At 42.3% G+C, this 21296-nt stretch overlaps 1 protein-coding gene across 1 annotated transcript; it reads right to left on the reverse strand.

The window, feature by feature from the left end:
- Window positions 1-1850: 1850 nt before the first annotated feature.
- On the reverse strand, window positions 1851-21242 carry ANKRD33 (ankyrin repeat domain 33). Its single transcript, XM_060764049.2, has 5 exons — window positions 20715-21242; window positions 14443-14865; window positions 12582-12711; window positions 7621-7761; window positions 1851-5934 (listed from the first exon to the last, which is right to left on the reverse strand). The coding sequence occupies exons 2-5, from the start codon at window positions 14761-14763 to the stop codon at window positions 5171-5173; spliced, it is 1356 nt and encodes a 451-aa protein (XP_060620032.1). The 5' UTR covers window positions 14764-14865; window positions 20715-21242; the 3' UTR covers window positions 1851-5170.
- Between the last annotated feature and the right edge of the window lie 54 nt (window positions 21243-21296).

Here is a 21296-nt window from a genome sequence, read left to right on the forward strand (position 1 = left end):
CTAAGGACCCCATCACACTGAGGTCCTGAAGCCAAGCGACAGCGGAGGAATTAGCCAGGCAGCGTGGCGAATCTGTGGGACAGCAAGGGAAACCGTTGGCCCATGCCCTGCATCATCCACTGTGCCACTTTCCCCATTACACAGTGGAAAGCATTGCTGGCTGGCTTCCCCCATTTCTACTAATGAGAACACAGCAAGTTTCCAGGATACTTCCTTTGCAGCCCCACTGGAAGTAGCCTTGTGCCATATGATAGGCTCCATTGGGATTCATTGAGGAAGCATCCTAGGACGCTTCCCAAATATAATGTGATGAGGTCCTCACTCTGTGTAGATATGGATCTGGTTTAGGAGGTCTTTTGTAACAGGTCCCCAGTGAGGCTGTAATAATTTATTATGGTTTATGAAATCAATGTGTATTTGTTAAGCTTGGTAAGTAAAGAAAGAAGTTGGGATAACAGGGAACAGAAGCACACAACTATTACATGATTTGATAAGCCACAGGATTGTTTTTGTGCTGAGATCTCGGCGTCTGAACCAGTTTTCAGTCTATAAGAAGCATGTTCTATAAAATGTTCAGATGCAGAATGGTTGATGTGGTGTATTAAACACAATGGCAGTTCCACCAGACAATGGCATTACTAATGTGTCACCAGCATTACCAGGCCCTTTCTACACATTATCTGCTTTGAACTGGAATATATGGTAGTGTGGACTCTGATATCCCAGTTCAAAGCAAATATTGTGGGATTTTCTGCCTTAATGTTCTGGGTTATATGGCTGTGTGGAAGGGCCCCCATAAATATGCCCCATGGGCTATTGTCAATCACTTCTCAAAGGCACTTTGCCAGTCAACACGAGACTTGTATTGCCACCCAGAAAATTGCCTTGATTACAAAATACTGAATTCCAAGTTTAAATACTTTAAAGTGGATGTATTTTTGCCGATTCTAAATGAAAAATTTGGTGAGGAAGCCACTTGCAGTATCCTTTACTTTTCTCTGAGGCTGAGAGAGTGTGACTTACCTTTTTCTCAGTATCTGAGGTCACCCAGTAGGTTTCCATGGTCAAGTGGGGATTCAAACCTTTCTCTCTTATGTTCTATGAGCTGTGTTATCTGAGTCCACACTCAGATAATGTGGAATTTTCTGCCTTCATATTCTGGGATATAGGGCTGTGTGGAAGGGCCCTGAGTGTGGACTCAGATAACCCAGTTCAAAGCAGATATTGGGGGATTTTCTGCTTGATATTCTGGGATATAGGACTGTGTGGAAGGGCCCCTAGTTTTCTCATACAATAATTCTTTAGGTATCAAAAAGATATGACTCTTTTATATATAACTTGTGTGCTGCAGAAATATATACATAGGTAGGTTGGACACAACTATTATACTCTCATGACTGCTTCTAAAAGTGGAGAAACAACTCTGTATCTGTATGAGTGCTGAAAAACTGGTTAATGTTTCTTTTAGATTTAGCTGTTTTTGGATACAGTGCCTGAATGCTAAAGACTTTTTGTACAGATGCAAAGATGTCTCAGGGGACTGTGACAATTGTTTCATTTACTCCCACAAGAGTAAAGTGTTTGCTTGACTGTTTTCATAGCACTGTTAATAGTCGCTTGGAGATAACTGAAATGCTGTTTTGTTTTTTGAAATGATGCAGCTTGGCATATATAACAGGATTGGGACTTTGTGTTTTGTTGTGATTGCAGCACTGTGTAACTACACCTTGGAGTATTCCCACTGAGTTGTGTTGTAGAGACAGAGAGAAATGGAACACAGGAGACTAGGGCTGATTAGAAACCAGTCTATTCCTTTGAGAAAACTTGTGAAGGTTAACACATAATTCTAATCACTATGGAAAAATGTTTTATTGAACCATTTTTTCATGAAAAGTATGTAGCTATTGCTACAAGAGGAAGATCATACCACCAGGAAGAAAACAGGCAAAACCCTTCGGTTCGTCAGAAACATAAAGTTCAGTTCCTAGCAGCTCTAGCAAAGGCTACATTAGCCTTAAAGTCTTGACTGTCCACAAATTGTATTAGCCCACGAAACATGTATTGGGTTGCTGTGAGTTTTCTGGGTTGCATGGCCATGTTCCAGAAGCATTTTCTCCTGATGTTTCGCCCACATCTATAGCAGGCATCCTCAGAGGTTGAGGGGTCAGTTTGAAACTAGGCAAGTGGGGTTTATATATCTGTAGAATATGTATTGGTTAACGTAGCCATAAAGGGAGCAAATCTGCCTTTCAATGCTGTAAAGTGATCATACTCACTGATATGGTCAGATGTCACAGGTGTGTAGTGTTAGGTACGAACTCTTTCCAAGGCAGGATATATATTATAGTAAACAAAGGCCAGCCCTACTGTTAGGAGTAGTGAGGCAGCAGATTTGAGTGACATAAGGAACAGTAAAAGATCAATAATTTAGACTGTATTTATTTTATTTTAACTAACAGATGTGGGGAGAGGTTCTTGTGAGATTTTCTGTTCCATGTGTTAAAATAACTTGGCTGAATGTATGTGACTCAAGACCAGAGGCTGGATGTGGCGATGGCACTGTTCCCTCCTCTGTTTCAGGCAGCAAAACTTCCTGATTGGCCCCTGCACTGACTGGTTCTCAACCTGTGGGTCCCTATGAGTTTGGCCTACAACTCCCAGAAATCCCAGCCAGTTTACCAGCTGTTAGGATTTCTGGGAGCTGTAGGCCAAAACATCTGGGGACTCACAGGTTGAGAACCATTGATGTAAAGGGTTAGAAAAGGGGGCTAGATTAGTGGAGGCTGATGGACTGCATGATGATGAGAATGAATTCAGTTCAGGCTATAATATTTTTTTTTAAAAGCTGACCAAGCTGAATCTCACCCTCAAAACAGGTTCAGTGCATTGGACTGCTCCTTTAAATCCAGATTAAAACATGGAATGGATTTATTGCCCTACTGACATGGAAGCCACCATGTCGGTAGGGCAATAAATGCACTCCATGTGGATTTCACCTAATGGCTGGCTGCAACACAACTGTGATCATTTGTGTGCATCATGGGGACAACTGTAGAAACAGGATGGGCTGCCTCGGTCTCTGTGGTGTGACATCATCAATGGATTTGTTTTTGTGTCATCTTTTTGAATATGAATTTCAGATACTTTCCACTTGGTTCTAAAAGCACTGGCATGGTACTACAGGCAGGGGAAGTTTCCATGAGCACACATCCTTGGGGTGGAAGAGGAAAAATATCGATGTTTACAAACATTTCTATTAATTAAAAATGTTACTGGCTGTGCAGCATCTGTTCCCTAGGGCCACTGTTCTGAAATTACCCTTCTCTAGGATTTAAAAAAACCCCAACAATTTTCCTACCATGGATGTAAAAACATGCCATAGTACAGAACAAGTATGAGAAAGGTGTAAGCCAGAAGTGCTGGCACAGCAGTAGTAAGATTTGAGTATTGGAACTATATGACAACAGCACATATTATGTGAAGGCAAAAAACAGTTGGGTTTAGATAAGAGGGTGAAGAAAGTAGTATTCAAAGAAAAGTCATAGGGGTTCTTTTATCAACAGTGTGAACTCAGCTTCTTCCCAACTTAATAATGTTCATTGTGCAAAATCTATGTACATAATAATGACAAAAGTAATCTGGAGACAGGGGAAGAATGTTTTTGTAATGGCACAAATGCTAGCCAATTGACCTTCGCAGCAGATTTTTCCTGATAATGATCCCCGCTCCGAACTTGGCCTAATAATTTGTAGTAGATGTGATAAGGGCACTTCCAAGCCAAATCAACTCCTCAATGAATGTGTCTGTCCAGATGTATGGAAATTAGTAGAACTAAATTAACAACACTTAGTGAGTTGTCAGATATTGAACTCAATAACAATAAATTAAGTGGCAAACACATTTCTATTAACCCTTTCATTGCTACATCCACGTTTCACACTAACAGAGGATGCAAGAACTACTTGTGGAAGCCACTGAAAGAATTACCACCTCTTCACATGGCAAAAACGGGGCCCACCGTGTGCCATTACACAATGCATGGCAGGCCCCACCCACAATCCTCCCAAAGTGGGGTGGAAGTGTCAAAATGATGGGGGAAAGTATGGTGGGGCAACATGTATTGCTGCCCTTTCTCCCATCTAATGGGGACATGGACTGCACCCTGTCCCATCTCCACCATGTGATGGGGGAAGTGGGGAGGGTGCACGAGGGGCCACGAGCCACTCCACATGCCTTCCCTTTCACCAGCAATTGCTGTCTCAATGGCACAGCCAAAAAGAGCTGTGCGAAGAGGATCCTAGTGTCTTAGTGGTAAACTACACATCACATCAAAGTGGTGCCCTGGTGCTTTTCAAACAAATCATAGTTCAAAGAAGCAATTTAGAGCAGAGAAGTGAAAGGAAACATGTGTCAGCACATTTTGATGAATTTTCCAACTCATTCCAGTCCATTTTGGTGGGTCTCCAAAGAGGTTTTGCAGGTCCAGAACATATCCATGGGCCAAATACACACATTAAACCTTTTGAGGGTTAAAGCAAGGAGAGAAAGGGAATTTGGAGCAGAAAAGCAGGGTAGGGTGTTAATCACATTTTGGAAAAGTATGTAGTGGGGTTACAACTCCCAGAATCCTCCAGTCAGCATGGTTTTGCACTGGCTGGGAGATTCTTGCGGTTGCAGTCCAAAAGGTTATATGCTCTGGCTTAAACACCTGATCTACAACTCTGTTAAGTATATGTTTCCATATTTCATCTCCCTGGAACATCAGCGACCCTGTTACTCAGGTTACATGTAACCCAGTGGTAGCTTCCTTGTCCATGGAGTGGTGAATCCACTTCTGTGGTTGATCTAAGCTCTGAAGAAGCTGTCCAAAGTACTGAACCCAGCTTAGCTCAAATGTTAAATTACCTGTCCAAGGTGCTGAACATTTTTGAGGGTGAAATTCAGGGCCTTGGATGGTGCATTTAAACCTCAGACTAAAACCCCGAGCAGAATCACTACCAGTTTCCAATGGTATAACATCTCATATAGTTAGCTGTTTAGCCTGGCCGAGACATGATAAAGAATTGTTTGTGAGTAATACTAACTTGATACAATTGGCAGGGGCAAAATTTCAGCACCCTAGTGGGAGTTTCTTCCCTCCTCACCACTACATTTCCCCCAATGACTACTATTACTTCTTTCTTTTGCTTTTGCTTTTTCCCTTGCTTTTTTTAGGTTTCCCAGCTTCTTCCAATGCTTTCTTCTTCTCCTCCTTCAGCTCCTTGTATCGCCACTTGGGCAACTCCAGCCTGTTCTTGTCGGGCTTTATTTTTTTCTCTTTGGGAGCTGACTGTCCAGGCGACTTGGTGAGTTCAATTTTTGGGATGCCATCAGGGAAAATGGTGTTGCGACGCAGGCGCAAAGGAATTGACAGGATCTTCACCAGAGTACTGGGTTGCTGGTATGGTATCAGAACTCGTGTCGGCGTCATGAGCTGACCATTGCAGGATGATGCACTGGCCATGGATTTGGCATCAGGATCTGGTTTGTACTCCTTGAGGATCTCTGGTACTGAGAGTCTTTGCTTGCCCACTTCTGGTGGGCTGTCAGGACAGACCGTTTGGCAAGCTGTGCCCACAAAAGGGCTAGCCAAGCAAGTGGTCATGCGCACCATGTGATCCATCACACCATCTGGCTCAGGGTCATGTGGAAAATTGATAGTGAATGTCGAACGGATTTTATTAGTCAGGCGCTTGGTTCTGGATAAACCCAATGTTTCTGCCACCAGCATAGGCAAAGCAGGCCATTCTGGCAAGTACTTCTTAGAGAATTGCTCAGCACACGGACGTTCGAGGAGGGTTCGAATCCGGATGATAGTTTCAAAGCGTCCAGTCAGGGCTGCCCATTCTCGTGCGGTTTTTCCTTTAATTGGGTCCACAGCAGCCAGGTCAGCTCCTAGGAGAAATCACAAGTTATTAGAAATCCAACATGGTTTGATTTCCCTGACATAATGCCTTTCATAATGACCACCACTTAACTGCTTCTTCATTAAGGTTGCTGTTAATATGGCAGTAGGCTTCTTTTGCCCCAACATAGACTTCACTTGATGTGTATTTTGAGGAACCTGTATATATGCCTAAAGGAGCTTGAAGGGGGAAGTAGAATTTGAAGATAAATAAGTAGGTCTTTAGATAGGCAGGAACCACCAGATTTGCCAGTAGAGCCTGCAGTTCATAAATTCTTGTATTGATGTCTGGACAGAAAGAAAACATTTTCCTTCTCCCACAACTATCTAGCATGGGAATCATCACAATCCATTGCAGTAGCTGACATAGAAGCGTACGTTTCATTGTCTCGGCAATTCAGTCCAAATTTAAAAGGAACTATGCAAAGTACTGTACTTATTTTGAGGAACAGAGTTTGGAACCTCTTGAAAATTTAGACTGAAACCTAGGCTCCTTCCACACAGCTGAATAAAATCCCAAATTTTCTGCTTTGAAGTGGAATATATGGCAGGGTGGACTCAGTTAACCCAGTTCAAAGCAGATATTGTGGGATTATCCACCTTGATATTCTGGGTTATATGGCTGTGTGGAAGGGCCCCCAGAATGAATTTGCCACTCTGCAGATATGGTGGAAGCCATGACTGGGTGAGCCTGACCTTCCTCATGGTATTGATTTTGATTATTCGTTCTCCCCTCTTGATGTCAACTATTTGGAGTGAAATAAATGTATTCACAAGTCTTATAATGTCATGTTGAAAATAACACATGGACTTCCCTCCGCTGACTGTCATTGGATGTGGGTAGTGATGGAGGAGGAAGTTGCTGGACATTGGACAATAATGGTATTGGATTTGGTAACAAAAGACTAAGCAGTGTTGTGTGTCAAAACTGCCAGCAGATGTCAGTAGTTAATCCATTGAGCCAGACAGATCAAGAATAAGGATCTAGAGCTGGATACTGGAGGGGCCTGTCAACTGGACTTAGTCCAAACTGTGATAGGCCTTATCAGAAGTCTAATGTGAATTATTCAGTGCTGAGAAGATGAGAGTGAAAAGCCCACTGATTATCTAGGGCTCTTTTCTGAATGCTGGGCTTGATTAATCCCTTGCAGTGCTTTAAACACATACAGGCATTTTAAGAAATGTCTAGTGAGGGAAATTCTAGAATAACAACAGTTCAGTGTGACTTTGGATTTGTTTATATTGGTTAGACATACATAGCTAGAGATTTTGGGGTTTTTTTGGACCCGATACCTTTGGGCTGTAGCACTCTATGATGGAGCTCTGAACATTACTGAATGGCTGTGACTACCACAATGCTTCTGACAAAGCATAACAATTGGGTATTGTGAAAAATTAAAACTGCAGATAGATATTTGTGGCCACTGCCAGGTAAGCTAAAGAAAAAGGAAGAGCCAGTCCATCAAACGACCAGGAACCCCCATGGACATCTTCAAAACTAACATATTTGTTATGGCATAGGCTTTTGTGGACAGTGATGCGCCACCACACCACAGATTTCCACTCCTGCTTCTTACAGTGTTACATGAGATGCTGGGACAAAGTGATTACGGTAGATAAAATTAAGACGAATGAAAGAATTAAATACTGAACAGACTGAAGAGAAGCAATTATACCTGCCAAGAGCAAGGCTGCGACACATTCGTTCCTCCCTTGTACCGCGGCCTTCATGAGGGCAGTCAGACCTCTGTAGTCTCGCATTTCAAGCTCCAATCCAGGATAGTAGTTCAGAAGGTAGTTAACAATTGTGATATGTCCTTGATGGCAGGAGAGAGAAAGGAAATAGCATTAGGAACACTGCCCCTCTTCAGAAACAGATATTTTGAAGGGAGCCTTTCAAGACCATAAGACTGCAATTTCCATGATATCCTACCTAATGGAACAACTAATTTCCTCTCTTACCCTGCAGTCTGCACAGTGCCATCACTCTCATACTATTCCTGAAAATCTACCTATTACCAAGAACAGGTTTTTTTTTGACAGAACAGCAGAAGAGTGCAGGAGGGAAGTGAATTTGGCAAAATTAAACTGTGTTGAGTTTTTTAAATGCTTTGTAATTCTGCTGTTTCTCAACTGCGGCCTGAAAAGCAAATTGTGATACATTTAAACAGAGAACTACAGAAAGAATGTGTGAAAGCATGGAATGACAATATCTCTGTATGTCTGGAATAGAGATGAGAATGCCTGGAGAAAAAAAACAGAAAAGTGGGGGGGGGGGGAAACAGGAGTTTTTTTCCATTTTGTCCCAAAGGCATTTTTCCCTCAGAAAAAAAGAAAAAAAGTGTGTAGAAACAAAAAGTCTCAGAAATCTCTCATTAAGGTCTTCATGCTATATACCGTATATACTTGAGTATAAGCCAACCCAAATATTAGCCGAGGCACCTAATTTTACCACAAAAAACTGGGAAAATGTATTGAATTGAGTATAAGCCTAGAGTGGGAAATGCAGCAGCTACTGATAAATTTCAAAATACAAATAGATACCAATAAAATTACATTAATTGAGGCATGCAGCTTCTTCTCTCCTCTCGGCACAGCAACCTGAGAAAAGAGGCCAAGCTTGGCCTGGCGGGAAGGTTCATGGCTGATGAGCCATGCACTTTCCTCTCCTCCCTTCTTGGCACAGCGATCCAGCTGGGTTGCTGTGCCGAGAGGAGAGGCCATGCACCTTCCTCTCCTCCTCTCTTGGCAGAGATTCAGCTGGGTTGCTGTGCTGAAAGGGGAGGAGATGTACAGCTGGTAGAAGCCTGCAAAGGGCTTCTTTCATCCCCACACTTTCCCGCCAGGACCTTCACTCGAGTTTAAGCCGAGGGGGACTTTTTCAATATTAAAAATGTGCCAAAACTTGGCTTATACTCAGGTATATATGGTAGTTTGAATACCATGACATAGATATATTATTTCTCATTGGAAAATAACATATTCTACACACTTTTCAATTTTTCCAGAAAAAAGGCTTTGGGGGAAAAAAGGGGGGTCCCTAATTTTTCCATTTTTTATGTTTTCCCATCTTTAGTCTGGATGCCAAATGAGATCATCACTGAAATATCAATATTGTATTTTGCACTATCTGAGATTATATTTCAATGTCAGGAACACATTCTTATACATTTCTTTAAAAATGTATAAGTATGCATTTGTTATCAACATGTTTTTAGATTTTAGAGACCTCACTCTCTATCAACCCAAGTCAATCTATCCAACACTCAAAACCATCTAAGTTATTGTAGTGCTTGGGGCTACTTGCCAAAATATCAATACTGTTAGTTTGAGCAGCTAACAACTTGCTGCCCTTTCATGAAAACCAGCACTTGCTGCCCAAAGCAGCTGCCTCATTTTGTTTAATGAAAGAGCCAATCCTGCTCATAATTGTTGGATACAAAGCATGAAACTGAGAACATACACCAGTATACATATTTGTGTGTGGGCAACACAATCACAAGATAATTCCCCAATGAACATGGAGGAAAAATCTGGGTAAAAATAAAGGATCAAAGTTCCTTCCTCTTCTCCCTTCTCTGCTCTTTCCAGAGCTGTTTTACACACAAAAGGTAACAGATATGTATGCAACAAGACATTCTCCAGGAGAAAATATGTTACACATAAGTGCCAGCCATGGCACCTCATTAAACCTTTGAAAACAATGAAATCTTCCAGAAATTATGGTTCTGATCAAAAGCAGTACCTGGTGGGAGAAGGGGAGCATAATTCTGGCTGCCCTGGCCCATTTCACCACAGTTGGCCCTACTTTCCCCTTCAAATTCATTAGGTGTCTTTATGAGGGGAAAATACAGTTGTAAAACTGGGAAACATCTGTTGCTTGTTATGTGTAATTGGGTCTTAAGCTTTAGCAATATATATATATATATATATATATATATATATATATATATCAGGATGATACTACTGCAGATCTTACAGATCTTAATGCTTTGGCTCACTCGCACATATTCATGTGGCCACTTCATTGTTGACCAAAAAAATGGACAATTAAGAAAACACAAGAGAATACATTGATTTATATAACATACAGACATCTCAATATATAAGGATCACTTTAAATTAATAAATAATTGTTGCTACAAGCTGTTGTGTCAACTTCAACTTAAGTCAACCTTCTCATAGGGCTTTGGGGACAAATGTTCTTCAGATTAGGTTTGCCATTGCCTTCTTCAAGGGCTTACAGAGTTTGGCTCTTCCAGCGTCACCACTGGGTTTCCCTAGCTGAGTGGAGATTTGAATGCTAGTCTCCCAGTGTCCTAGTACAACATTCAAACAGCTACACCCTGCAGACTCTTAGAAATACAGTATGGCACCTGTAACTGCTGAACCCTTACCTGCAATGTCACTTACTCATGCCTATAAGAAAATGGTCTCTCTTGGAATTTGCTAGGTCTTCCAAGTGATTCTGTAGTATACTTCAACCTATCTACACTGCTATATAATACCATTTAAAACTGTATTATGTGTTCAGTGTAGACTTATGTAATGCAGTTCAATGAAGTTAAACTGCATTATATGAGTCTAAATTGACCACATAATATTTATTTATTATTTACAGTGTTCCCACGCTACTTAATGTTTCGCTTTTTGCGGACTCGCTGTTTTGTGGGTTTTTGCCTCCTGGCAATGATGGAGTGTGGAAGGGTGTTTCACCCTCCCCCTTAGGAGACAGGCAGCCAATTGTTTAAAAAAAAGAGAATGAGGAGATAAAAGCAGTATGTAAATCACGGCCTTATAGCCCCTTCCAGGCCCGTAGCCAGGATTTCGTTTCGGGGGGGGGGGGGGGGGGGGCTAAAAATTTTTTCAGGGGGGGTTTCGGGGGGGGGCTGAGTTTCGGGGGGGGGGGCTGAGTCTGAGTGAAAGAGGGTCTAGCCTAGCAAACCTTTTGTATCATTACCCCAATACCCCCATGCATATGGGATATATTGAGTATGGTGATCAAATCATGATATGAATAAACATAAGTTTAAATAATGCACCAATAAGGCCTTTTCGTGAACCACCATGAAAATTTCGGGGGGGGGGGGCTGAAGCCCCCCGAGCCCCCCCCCCCCCCCGGCTACATGCCTGGCCCCTTCCTTATAGCTAGCAAAAAAAAAGTGCACGGTGCCTTTAAATCTCTCCTCGCTTCTGCCTTATCCTTGGAATGTGAGATATATAATAGGTATAGCATCCCTACTTTGTATATTTTCACTTTTTGTGGGTGGTCTTTGAACGTAACACCTGCGATAAGTGAGGGAACACTGTATTTGCCATATTTATACCCTGCCTTTCTCTACCCCAGCAGGAGGACTCAAGGCATCTTACAATGGCACATACACAGTGCCTCAAAACAATAAATTCAGTTTCATATGGCATTATACGGTTGTATAGTTGAAACCTATGATAAGCCGGGACCAGAAGTGAAATAATTCAACCATGTTTGGTTGCATCCATAGTTTCACATAACTATGATTCAGCCAGGAATATAGTCACAATTTAAGGATATCTAGGTGATCTGTCCCACCAAGGCACTACCTCTCCATGGCAGTGGGGTTATGTCCTCCAATGAAGAGGCTATGCTGCTGGTAGAACTGCTGCTGGGGTCTCCAGTCAGGGACGTCCTTTATGAAGTACCAGACTAAACAAACACCCACTGGGCGGCAGCACTAGTAGCAGCTAACACTGACAGAAGACTTCTCAGAGATAATGACAGTGGCACTTTTGCTAAAGGATTTAGCATGTGCAGAACTATGTACGAGTAAGCCACTTCTGAATGTTGTTTACTGTAAAAACTTTGATGAGACAGATCAAAATGAAACAAGAGATAGTTCTGCAAGATGAAGGCCTGAGTTTGCAAGATCTTAACAGAGCTGTTATGACAAAAGTATGTCATAGTCAGCTTGATGACAAAAATGACATAAAGGTGGTCAGTGTGCTTGCCACTGATGGTCAGCTTCAAGGCCCTCCTTACAGTACCTTGAATGTGTTTTTTTCCATTTTGAACTGGACTTGGTCCCAGCAGCCCTCTTTAAATTGGAATACTTGGTCACTTTCTCAGTACTCTGCCCTCATGTATAGCTCAGCACAATTCCTAAAATTCCAATCATTTCACACACAGTATAGTTTCCCCATTTTTATTATTTGTTTAAAGAAGGTGTGAGAACTATGACATCTTCCAGATTAGGAATGGGTAAATTTGGTCCCTCCAGGTGTTTTGGACTTCAACTCCCACAATTCCTAACAGCCAGTAAGCAGGCTGGGATTTCTGTGAGTTGAAGTCCAAAACATTTGAAGGGCCGAAGTTTGCCCATGCCTGTTCTAGTGGTTGCTGAATTGCAATGCCCAACAGGCCTGGACATCACAGTCAACAATAAAGAGTGATGCAAATTGCAGCCCAACAACTGTAGGGTCATCACAGGCTGGTGAATGCACACAACACTCATGAGTTTCCTGATCACTTGAACACAATGTAAGAGAACATTATTTAATCAGGCTTTTGAATTTTGGTCAGATGCCCTGCAGTGCTATCTGAATTTTCCAAAAACCAGGAAACCTCTCACTGCCCACCAAAGGCAAACATACAGTTTCCTACCTGCCTGAGCTGCTATCATGAGTGCTGTGTTCCCATCATTGTCTTGATGATTGATATCCAAGTAGCGGCATTTACTGAGAGTAGTGACAATGTCCACGAAGCCCTTGAAACATGCCACTAGCAGACCATTCTGCAGAAGAAAATAGAAAAGAGTTCATTACTGAGGAAACTTTAGTATCTCCTGTAAGAGATTCATTTCTGTTTTAATGACATAGCCCAGTCTTGATATGCTGCACCAAGCGATCAAGACTGACCCAAGACATTTTGCTGATGGAGATTTGGAATAGGAAGGGCCCACAATGCAAATCCCTGTAGAACAGTGGTTCCCAACTTGTGGTCCGTGGACCACTAGTGATCTGCAAGAACTAAAATCTGGTCTGTGGCCTCAACATTACTGCACCATTGCCACGAGAGCAACTGGTCTTGCGAAACCCTCTTATAGTGCTGAGGCTTATTAAATATGGTTTTCTTTGTGCGAGCAGATGGTGACTACCGAATTGCATGTTCTGTATCAGAAACTAGAGCTGATGTGGTCTATCCAATTCAATTTTCTGAATCAGCACCCCAAATAACCAAACAGAATCTCAAGTTGACCAGAAATTGATTCGTAACCCTTTTGGTAATAATGTTGGAGAGTGGTCCCTTGTCAAAATGGTTCCTGGTTAAAAAAAAAAGATTGGGAACCACTGCTGTAGAGAAACTACTGGTAATTGAATTGGCAATTGAGTCTTATGTAACTACTGGATGTAGGACTTTATCCTCTGTCACATCTGAAGCAAGAAAATGCTTTAAGGGGCCAATCATGGTTTGTGTGACATCTATAATAATATCTTCCAGGGGGTGTGGGTGTGGGAGTGCTGATCAGATGAACTATTTAAAAGGCACCACCAGGAGTTTGTCTTCTTCCCTCATATTGAACATATAGTTGGGCTGAAGGAGTGAGAGATTCCTAGAGAGATGTTCTCTTAAGTGTTTTGTGTGTGGTTTTCCCATGTTTGCAAAGGTCTTGAGCCCCTAAGCCAGGAGGGAGAACTCACTGTATTTTTGCAATTAAAACCATATGGATATGATTGATAACCAGAGTTAATGCAATTCTGTTGGGTCCTGCCATCATAAGGATAGAAGACCCCTTTAGGAAAAGGAACAACATGAAAAAGGTAGGAAGATGGTGATTTTGCCAGCAACAGTAGTTTAGTGTGAAGCGAAACTCAGGAGAAAGGAATAGAAAGAATCCACCCTTCTGTGAAAATGAACCTGAGAGAGCATATTTCTAGAATATACCAAGAAGGTGCTGGCATGTTGATCACTGATCTTCCTAATGATCTCTTTCATTCATGCCCCAGGATGCTTTTTGTCTTGACTAAATGACTGGCAACCTTATCACACTGCCCCCCCCCCCCTCCTGTTTTGCCATGTTTTCTCCATCATACAGGGGAACTGTCACTCAACCAGGACAGAGAGCCTTCCCATGTTCCATGCCGGTTAGGGGCAGCGCCTCCATCAGAAGTTGAGCAACATGGTGTGATGGACTCATGCCCATCTGTCCCACAACTGGGGCAGAAGCATTCTAGGATGCTAAAAATTCCTCATGTGATGAGGTCCCTAGCCACACCTTCCCAATGCAAATTGATTTATTGTTGGTACCCTTGATATTGTTATGTAATCAGTTTCTGTATTACTTCTGGTATATAATAATATTATTGGAATCCTGGCAATGCTACAGAGAGTTCGTTTCTTAGCCATTTTAACTGGGGCTTGATCCCATGTGAGCTGTTGCATTATTTTCATCCCAAGGCTGTTTCAGTCCTATATGTTAGCATGTTGTCTTAGGGTTACAGGGATTGTGTTTTTTTTTAATTACCCGTCCATTGATGTCTAGTTCCATGACCTCCTGTCTGGTCACCCCACTATAAAGCCTTTGCTTTAACTGAATTGCATTGTTCCTGAAGCAACATTGGTAGAAGGTGAGTTCTGTGCCATCATTTTCAGGTGCAGCATGTTCATAAATGGGATAGACAGAGTCATCAGAGAGGATGCTGCTGGTGTCTGAATCTTCCTTTGCCTGGTTTTCACTCTCTTCTTCATCTTCTTCATTTTCATCTTCCTCATAGTGTAGTTCTGGATCTGACTCATCTAAGGTGGGTGATGTGCTTCGTTCTCCTGCGTCGCTGGCATCGGTCATCCAGCCCACTCACAGAAAACAGCACTCGTTTCTTTGGCTGTCCATGGTTGTACCCCTTTCCCTTATGCTTCAACAAAAACTTCCAAGTATGCACTGGAGGGCCTGCAAGGGAAGAAAAAAATGTATTGTTATCCATCATGAACAAATTGCATTACCTCGTGCGGTTTTCTTCTGAGCATGCTATGGGTTTGAGAGATTGTTACTCATGTCTTACTTGTTCCAAGCCTGGGCCATCTGCTTAACATCTTCTAAGGTCATGTTTCAGAGACCCCAGATATTCTATACATGATTGTCAGGAATTTTCTAATGAAATGGGCAATGGTAGACAACTGGCTCAACATCACTCCTGGTTTCTCTCACTGCTATTTCATAAGAAGGGGGCATGTTGTTTTAGGATGCATATTCAGTGTGGACATGCTGGCAGTGAAGCCCATGGGACCCTCAGTTCCTTTGAACTAGATATATACCCAGTAAGACCTAAGATCGCACTGCAAGAACATGTAAGGGGTTATCTGTCAGATGGAACATGTCCAAAGAAGTGCAACCAAAATTGTAAAAGTTCTGGAAACCATATCCTGTGATGAGTGGCTTAGGGAACTAAGAATGTTTAGCTTGAAGAAGATACCCATGTTTAAATTTTTGAAAGGATTTCACATTGAGCAAATTTATTGTCTGCTGCTCCAGAGACTAGGAACACATGGAAACTGACTACTCTCCACCTCATTATAAAGTCCAGGCAAAGTGACCCATTTCGCCACGCTTCTGGTGAGGAAAGGTGGGAACAGCAGGGCGAATCTGTTGCCCCACGCATGGCTCCCTCTTGTGACACTTTCCCCATCACATGGAGAAATCTGGCCTTCTTGGGGAAGTGCAATGCTGGCTCCATTGGAGCCAGCACAACATGATAAGCATCCCATGTTGCTGGGGAAAGCGTCTGGTGATGCTTTTTCCCCAGTTGGGGGTGGAGCCACAGGCAATGTCATATGATAGCTGCAGTGGGGCTTCGTCCCTGAAGTGGGCCCTAGGCATCCTAGGACACTGATTTTGAGCTATGTGGTGAGGTCATAAGCGTGGAACAGGCCCAGATAAGCTCTGGGACAGCCAAATACTGCACAGAGATGATCCGGGGTAAGCAGGGCAAGGCCACCTCAACATGGCCTTGCCCCATATTGATTTGAGGTTAGTATGAATTCTATCCTTTAATTTGAAGTGTTTCCAACTTTGGGTTTCCTTTGTAAATAAGCTGGTTCTGAGACTAAACTGGATTCAAATGTTTTTGTTGAAATCCCATGTTTTCTGGGTTGGGAGGCCTGGGGACATGGGATGGCACTTAGCATCCCTTCCCATCATCTGTGTTGTGGCTGGCTCAGCTCATGTGTCCTACAAGTGGGCTGTCTCCTGGAGTGATGTTGGGTAGAACAACAGGGTAATCTGAGAAGAGATCTCCACTTCCTAGTTCCTCTTTTGCCCTGTTTGACATCATTGGAATCAACAGCTGACTGGTAGTACCCATAGCATGTCCAGAGACAGCCACAACATGGAGTATTGGGGGCGGGGAGGCCGTTAGAGTCACTGTCTAGTAGCACTGAACTGTGTTTAGTATCACTGGGCAGTCAAGACTCCTTTTTGTCTCCACAGTGGCCCAGGGAGTGGGTAGTGGTGCCTGTCTGATCCATCCTGGAGGGCTGATCTGGTGTATACCATGTTGGGAATAACTAAACTGAAAATGGATTCCCTAAAGTACAAAGACAAAGACAAAGTGATCACTGAGTCCCCATTGGGGAGATGGTGGCGGGGTAGAAATAAAGATTATTTTTATTATTATTATTATTAAGTGGTCTCGTGTCTTTGTATTCCATGTTGGATCAGCCATGGGATACCGGATCTGTATAACTCAGCTCTAGGACATGGAACAATGGAGACAATGAAGACAAAATGAACTACTTCTATCTGGGAAGCTTGCCAAATTGAAAGACAGTGGAGTATTTGCTTATTTTAAAAATTATTATTATTTTGCATCTTAATGTTAGTGCATGCAAGTTTTATAATAGTATATAATAATGGGAAAGAGTTAGAAACTTTTTTTAAATGTGCTAATATATTTAACTCTTTTCTACCAGGGAAAAAAAAAAGAAAGGTAGCATCAAAGTGTGCTCTGATACTTCTGTTTTCATATAGTTCATAGTATTGGATCCATATATATTAGTTGCATTGGGTCCAAATTGAAATTAATAGGACATATTAGTAATAACGATTTCTTGATTCTGGCTGAAACTAACTGGATTAGGGCAGGTATCCTGGATCTCTACTCCAATACCGAAAAAGAGATTCTATCTAAAAATTAGAAAGAAAGCCCTGATAAGAGCACATTGATTCAGAATCTGGTGGAATTTCCTTTTTGGAGGTTTTCAGACAGAGACTGAAGGGCCATCTGTCTAGTGCAGTGCTTCTTAAACTGTTGGTCCGAAACCCAATTGGGTCCGAAACCCAATTGTGACCAATTGGGGTCACAAGAAATTTGGTAAGAGTAAAAGGTTTCTGAATGCCACCTAATGTATGTTTTAGAAATTTACATGAATCTGTTAGCAACAATGTGCAGTGTTAAAAGTGGACTCTGCAACAAATGCTTCAGCTGCAGTTCATAAAAAGAAAAAGCAGCCTGTTTAGCAAGACTTGCAAATGCTGATTTACTATAAGTAATTCTTTGATTTTATACATATTTTATATACCTATATACCCGGGATTTCATTAAAAACTATTGGCAGAAAGAGGTCATGAATTTAAAAAAGTGCAAGAATCCCTGGTCTAGAATGTTTTGATTGTGGATAACAGAGGGGGATAGACTGGGTGGCTTTTGTGGTGTCTTCCAACTCTATTATTCTATGTGCTATGATACACTACCACGATGCTTCCTCAGGGTTTGACTTAGGGGGATCAGCAATTTTATTTCAGTCTGGTATTATTCTTGTGCCCATTTTTTTCTTTTCGTTCTTGAAAACTCACTGGTATGCCAGTGGCAGCCAAGGTACTGATCACAGAACCACCAGCTTGAGTAGCACTGATTTAGCAGGTGAGCTCTTGTCTTCGGCCACAGAAGCTGGAGAGCATTAGAAGCAGCACCCCAACCACAACCCCAAACTGTTCCTTCAAAGCCATCAAGTCATCCCCCTCTGTTTAGAAGACTGTCACAAAGCCTGTCCTGATTCCCAAAATGGCTTTCTGCATCATCACCAAAAGTAAGATCTGACTGGCAGTCTAATTAGCTTTTTATGGTGCGGAAGGATATAATTTTTCCTTATCTCAGGCAGTAAAATATCCTGGGTCAGCCAATTTTCATTCCCAGAAGATCTGATCCTTAGTGAAGCTGGAATCTTTATCAACTGATCACACCACTAGGCCGAATTCATGTTGTTGCTATGTGCCTTAAAGTTGCTTCATTTTAGGGCTTCTCTAAGGTGTCACTAGCAAATATATCTTACATTCAGCAAAGTTCAGAAGGCTGCTCTTGGCTGCCCTCCTAGTGTACTTACGACCTCATCACAAGTGGACATTTTGTGTCTTACGACATTTCTGCCCCAGTTGAGCCACAGAACCTCATGCCGCCCATCACACAATGTAGTCTCACTTCTGGTGGGGCTCCATGACTCAATTGGGTGGCTGCATCCTACAACATTGCACCAACAACACAGGAGCCTCCCCGTGTTCCATTTGGAACAATGGGGCTACACATGTGATGGGGAAGTGTCAGCTGCCATGAGGTGGGGTGCGGATCACTAGGATTACCCTGCTGCCCCCCGCTTGGCCACGGAGGTTGGAGAATCAATGCATCCTTCCACACATGCTGAAAGCGCCGAGGGAAACCTGAATATACCTATAACTGAAAGAAAGAGATGGGGTAGGCACAATAAGCCCACACAATCGTTAAAAGGGCAGAGCCAGCACTTGCTCCTTTCCTTGCAAACAGTCAAAATGTCAGAAAATGTCACCCCAAGCCTCAGTAACTCAGAGCGGTTATGTCACACTTGAAGAGTGAACTTAATAAGAAATGGCCTAATACGGACATGGTGAAACGCACCCATCCTTCAGCTGAATATGACTGCATGAGTGGTTGCTGTGGCTTGGCCTTTGGATCTCACAAGTCATGCATGATCAGTGGGGAGCTGATCTGCTGTGCTTTGCAACTTGTGCACATCAGATGTACATGAGCACAGAGCCAACAATGAAATAAAATTTTTTGTAATAGACTAACAGGAATTCGTATCCCAGGAATAAGTATCTTTTTCTTCTTCTCTAAACCAGTGCTTTTCAAAGTGGCAGTCCCTGGACTCATGGTGGTCCTTGAATCATTGGTTGCCAGTCCCTGGTAAGTTTGCAGGAAAACAAGAAGAAATAATAGCCAACAGACAAAAATATGGTGGCAGGGACAACAACTCTTCTCTAAATTACCCAGAACAGAATGTCCAGCTTTACCCCATCTCACCACTCCTAGTATCACAAAGTCTCCTGAGGCATACTGTATTTTGCTTTGGATGAACTATAGTCCGGCCTCCATATCCACAGATTCTGCATCCATGGCTTGAAAATATTTGTTTTAATTCTAAAAAGTAAAGCTTGATTTTGTCATTTTATATACGCAACACCATTTCACTATGCCATTGTGTATCATAGAACTTGGCTATCTGTGGATTTGGATCCTGGAACCAAACCACAGTGGATGCCAGGGCCCGCAGTACTAAATGGCCCAGGGAACTCTGTGATATAATTATAGCAGTGTTGGGACTGGCAAGATCCTGGTTCAGGTCCCAGTCAGCCATGAAGTTCACTTTGGCATTTCCTTCAGCTCAGCCAAACATACCACACAGAGATATTGTGAAGATAATGGTGGGATGTAATTGAAATAAATTAATACCATAAGTCTGGAAATTCTAACTTGGGTTGACTTATCCACAGGTCAGTATGAGTGCTGTGCTTTAACTATTACCAAAAGAAAAAAAGAAAAAGATAAAAAAGAACCATCCTCTTCTGAGTAGAGTCACCAAGAGCTTAGCCCTTCCTGGTAGAACATGAAAGAAGCATCAACCACCTCTACCCTCTCTGGCATGGGGCTGCTTCTTGCTTTTTTGAGTGACTGGATGGAGAAATTGTGGTAGACGCCATGGAGGACTGGCCCTCTGAGGCGGAGTTGATGCTTTCACTGTTTTGTGGGATGGCTCTCAACTTATCAATGGATCATATCAAAATCCATAATGTTGGCTCTACACTCTACCCTCGACTTAAACAGGAGCATATGCAGTACATATATCAATAACAGATGCAGTCGATGGGCAGTCCTGTTTAGCTCATCTTGCCTCATGCCCTTAAAAAGAAGAGTTTTTTCACAAAATAAAATTATTTTCCTCAATATTTTTCATCACACTAGACCAAAGTTTTCACATGCAGGACTTCCAGGAATATCATGGATGGCATATTACACATATTGAGACAGGTGTCTCAAGCAACTGATTTGGGGTATCATGAACGGATAACAGACTTTTAGATAATTGTTTTATTATAGTGTTGATGCTGTAGAGAAGATCCTTGTGAGACTCAGGTGTCAAAATAAGTTGACTGGTGCTAATAGGTCTTGATATGGGGATGGGCCCTGGGGTGCTTTTTTGGAGTCCCCTCAAGCAGCAACAACTATTTCTTGCAAAATGTAACCCAAAGAGGTGAAATCCTAATCTTCAAATACCAGGACGATATTGAAGACCACACACAAAATGGCACAAAAAACACACCAACAAGCCTTGTTTCAGGAATGAAAGTACAATGAGCAGCTTCTGTGTTCAGTTGTGGTGATGCCCGAAAGTTCTTAATATTTTCAAAACAATATGGCATCAGATCAAACCACTGGCAAGAAACGAAACAGCTACACACTTTCTAAACACGATAATAGCAAGAGGAAAACATACCTGGGATTATTGCAGTTTTGCCGTTGTAGTCTGAGAAGGTGTCTCAGAAGCTAAGTTTTTGAGGCATGTCTTCTGAGCAGGTCTCTGCCAGACTTTCCCTGAAGTAGGCAGATATTCACCTCTTGTTCCTCTCCCTTTAGTGTTTGTTGCCTCATATGCTGGGTGGAGCATCATTTCCAAAATACTAAGACATGTGGAACTTTTCGGATACAGTTTCCGGGGACAAAAGAAGCTTCAGTCTTGGGCCTGAGATGGGGATTTAGACTCCTGAGCTGTGACAGCTTGCACGTTGCTATAAGCTTAGCTAGGGAAGACATCTTAATTTGCGATGTTACTTAAAACGGTTCTGAGCAGGATTTAGAGTATTTAAGTCAGAAGTTAATTTTAACCACTGCACTCTCTTTGGCATATTCATACATTGATTCCTGGCCCTGACAAGCTGAAGGAAGCGACATTGACTTGTAAGTTCAAGAAAGTGTTTTACGCTATCTGATCTACCACACTTGGTGTTTGCTTTACGCATGTTAGCAGCTCAAGTGAACAGGAAAACTGGTCAGTTGCCAGTCGTGCATCAACGGCGGA

This window comes from Anolis sagrei, chromosome 2 (assembly GCF_037176765.1).
Source record: "Anolis sagrei isolate rAnoSag1 chromosome 2, rAnoSag1.mat, whole genome shotgun sequence".
Lineage (NCBI taxonomy): Eukaryota > Metazoa > Chordata > Lepidosauria > Squamata > Dactyloidae > Anolis > Anolis sagrei.

Excerpts from the sequence above, each read along its gene's own strand:
- ANKRD33 (XM_060764049.2), bottom strand. The coding sequence starts at position 14,763 with ATGACCGATGCCAGCGACGCAGGAGAACGAAGCACATCACCCACCTTA. Across the intron at positions 12,712-14,442 it reads AACTAGACATCAATGGACGG|AATGGTCTGCTAGTGGCATG; the intron begins GTAATTAAAAAA and ends TTTCTTCTGCAG. Across the intron at positions 7,762-12,581 it reads CATGATAGCAGCTCAGGCAG|GACATATCACAATTGTTAAC; the intron begins GTAGGAAACTGT and ends CCTGCCATCAAG.